The sequence below is a fragment of the Nelumbo nucifera genome, chromosome 1 (assembly GCF_055504915.1).
Source record: "Nelumbo nucifera cultivar China Antique chromosome 1, China Antique-T2T, whole genome shotgun sequence".
Classification (NCBI taxonomy): domain Eukaryota; kingdom Viridiplantae; phylum Streptophyta; class Magnoliopsida; order Proteales; family Nelumbonaceae; genus Nelumbo; species Nelumbo nucifera.
The window spans coordinates 171,183,996-171,187,363 of record NC_142649.1 but is presented as its reverse complement, the minus strand read 5'-3'; the positions used below and the strand labels follow the sequence as shown (position 1 = coordinate 171,187,363).

The 3,368-nt window shown below is 39.1% G+C and overlaps 1 protein-coding gene across 1 annotated transcript; it reads right to left on the bottom strand.

The window, feature by feature from the left end:
• Positions 1 to 258: 258 nt before the first annotated feature.
• LOC104596490 (uncharacterized) lies at positions 259 to 1,737 on the bottom strand. Its single transcript, XM_010257676.3, has one exon. The coding sequence runs from the start codon at positions 1,358 to 1,360 to the stop codon at positions 515 to 517; it is 846 nt and encodes a 281-aa protein (XP_010255978.1). The 5' UTR covers positions 1,361 to 1,737; the 3' UTR covers positions 259 to 514.
• Between the last annotated feature and the right edge of the window lie 1,631 nt (positions 1,738 to 3,368).

Sequence of the window (3,368 nt, the reverse complement as noted above, 5' to 3'; positions counted from 1 at the left end):
AGGATGAAGGATGGTAAAAATCCACTTAATTATTCCTATCTGATGGCCAATTTACATGGGTCCTACTCCTACATTGGAGATCTTTTTTTTCTCTCTTTTAAATCAAATCAAAATTTCAGGTAATCACAACCTTCTGATCTCTAGAACTCTTAATATCTGGGGGATTTCTATATAAATCAAACCTAGCCAACAAAGATAATCAGATAATTTTGATCATTTACAGACAAAAGTCCAATTATCAATTCATCATACCAGATCTAGTGATAGTAAGAAATTAAGGGGAAAAATTAAAAAAAAAAGGTTAACATTGTTAAAGTAATCAAATAGTTAAGATAAAAAAATAAAGAGAAGTTACGTTTACATGAAATGCATCAGAGCCACCATCAAAGAAAATTCAACTAATAAAAAAGAAGAGAAAAAAAAGGGAAAGCATGAAAGAAGTAGTCATAAACATACTACAGAAGAAACTAACTACATTGATCTCTGATGAGCGATGAGCCTCGACAGCCTCTGATCACCTGTCTAAATTTGGCTTCTTAAGATGAAATAATGGCGGAAAAGCACTTATCTTGGTTTGGGTGCAGATGGGCACATGGACGACAGGCCTTATTCTAACGCTGGCTGATCTTGTCCTCTCCAACCCTTTCTTTATCCTCTTAATATGCTTCTCTCTGTTCCACAACCTTTCCTTATTGCCTTCCTTGGGATCCTTCTCTTCATCCATGGGGCACACATCTGATGAAGCCGAGGCCGTCGACGACAAAGATGAGGAGGACGACGACGACGCTGATGGCGACAATGTAGATGCTCGCTGCTTCTTCAGCCTCAGCAGCTCCTTCCAGAGGACAGTGCACTTGGGTGGGCGAGGAGATGGGTCATCGTCGATGAACCAGCTGCTTACTCTACTATCCTGCTGATCCTTGTTGATCATCATCTCCTTATTATTCCCCCTTCCCTCCTCCTCCTTCTCCGTCCCCTTTGGCTTGAGGCTGAGCTTGTTGAGCTTCTCGGAATGCTGCATTTGCCAAGAGGGAAGCAACCTGCCTTCAAAGAAGAGCTCGTCGGCCGTCAACATCGTGTTACCGGTAGAGTTGGCAGCAGAGAGAAACTCGAAGTCTACATTGAAGCGCGCCTTTTCCTTTTCTGTCTCCTGTCTGTTTGGAGATTCAGAGTGTGGGCTTATAGAGATGAAGTCGTTGTCGTCGAGAAAATCCACGGAGAAAGAGATCCGCGGGCTCGATGTTGGCTCCATGGATCTGGAGGTTGCCTGATCATCAGTATTTTCTAGGGAGACCTCCATGTCCATGACAGGAGTTGATCGATCAGAGAAGGGTGGTGTGTGTTTCTCTAGAGATTGCATGAGTGTGTGATTAATAAAGGGTTGCTGCTGCTGCTGCTTCTGTTCTTCTATTATTTTATTTCTCTCCTTTGGTTAGTACATGTTGGGATGGTGTGATTATATTAAACTAAATGGTCTGGTGAAGCTGAAACAAGTGAGCTAAGACTGTGTTTATAATATGGGAACAGCACATGGCACCTCAGCCAAGTAAGAGACAAAGGCTAAAAGCTTCTCTCAATTTCTAACAGTTCAACTTCAACATCTCTGATTTTTCATGCAATAATAGTTTCCAAATTCACAGCATCAGCAATTGAGCATCCCTTCCCTTCCCTCTTGTTCCTTTCCCTTTTTCCTTTCATTGCCTCTTCCTTAATTTGTTGTACTTTCTGATTATTGGCATTTGGGTTGTCATTAATGCAGGCTGCAGGTTTTAAGAAAATTCTGAAAACTGAAAAAAAAAAAAATTAATTGGCTGAATTGAATTGAAGAGAAATCTTTTGTTTTGTGGGTTCCAAATTATTAGAAAGCTAAGATTTGAAAGTGGATTTATTTTTTTATACCTTTTGAGCATAGACATTTAATATGGTTAGTCAAAGTGATAAAGCTGATTACCTTGCTTACAAGATTATAACATTGTATTGGTCCCAGAGCATGTGGTCACATGAGGGAAATTTCTTGGCATGTGATGGCTCAATCCCCAACTAGATCAAAGGTATCAAAGTTATCTATTAAAGGATCAAAATGCCCTTTGAATGTTTGATTTGTGTGTCCTAATTCTTTCAAAATTGCTATTAGGAAAGGGGTGCTTTTGTCTCTTGGGACAGATCACAAGTGGTAGATACACCTCCATTATTAAGATTTTGGCATTTCTAAACAGCTAATAAACTTAGGGGGAAACCATATAGGGTATTATATTTATATAAGTGAAGTGTGAAGCTCCCCAAAGCACATTGTAGGACACGTGGCACACATACAAGAAATCGATCTCCACCATTCATGGGCTTCCATCAAATGATCTTCCAGGTCAAAGTCAGCATGACCTTATGATCTCAACCATTGTTTTAATTGGATAGTTGCCAGAAGCCCATGGAAATTAATGGTCCTTAGACTTCCAATAGGAGGACAGTTCTTATAGTCAGACTCTCGGCTAAATTTTGGTCTAAGGGTATCTTCTAGACATTTATCCATGGAATATTGGGTCCTCAGTTCTATCATCAGCCTGGATGTCTGCTTTGTGTGCTGATGAATTGGTGGACAGAAGACTCACTTCCTCTCATACTAGATCTATCATCCATGAGATATCTGCATTAGGCCCATTAACTATCTTATCTTTACAACTTTTCCATCAACAAAGTACATCCTCAAGCTTTTAATTAAGTAGACCATAATCATGGGCTATGATACTCAAAGTTGATGAAGATCTTGGGAGGAGCTGTTTATATTTCCCTTCCTCTCTTTCCATTTTCTACTGTTCACTCTGGTTCAGTAGACCAGTAGACCCTTTATCATTCTAACACCAAATCCTATTTTACAATACAATTAGTTTATTACCACAAAATTAAGAATTGGGGGGGGGGGGGAATTCCTGATTATTGAGTAACTCTTGTCTTAAACAATTTGTCGTGAGAGCAGGGAATCCTCAACTTAGGGTTATATAATGCCATGTGGGGTTCATAAATCATTATCATTCATTTGTGTTGTTTGGGCACTTGTTTCTCTCCTGGGTCATGTACAGATATTCAGGGTGATCAGACAATTTTATGTCCCAATCATCCAGAATGGACTTTGTTCATCCCAGCATTTGTACCTTTTCTGTTTTTAATCCAATTTCAAATGAAGTAACCAAGAATCTTTTCCTAAGGTTTGTACCAACATAATATGAGTGTTCAAGCATGGGGTTTATGGATATTAAGGTGGTGTTTGGTAATATTCAAATTAAATGGAGCATTTTTTATGTTCATGTGAAATAGAAAAGTAACTCCTTTTTAGCTCCAATGGGTCATTCATTAGCAAACAACATTTGACCTCA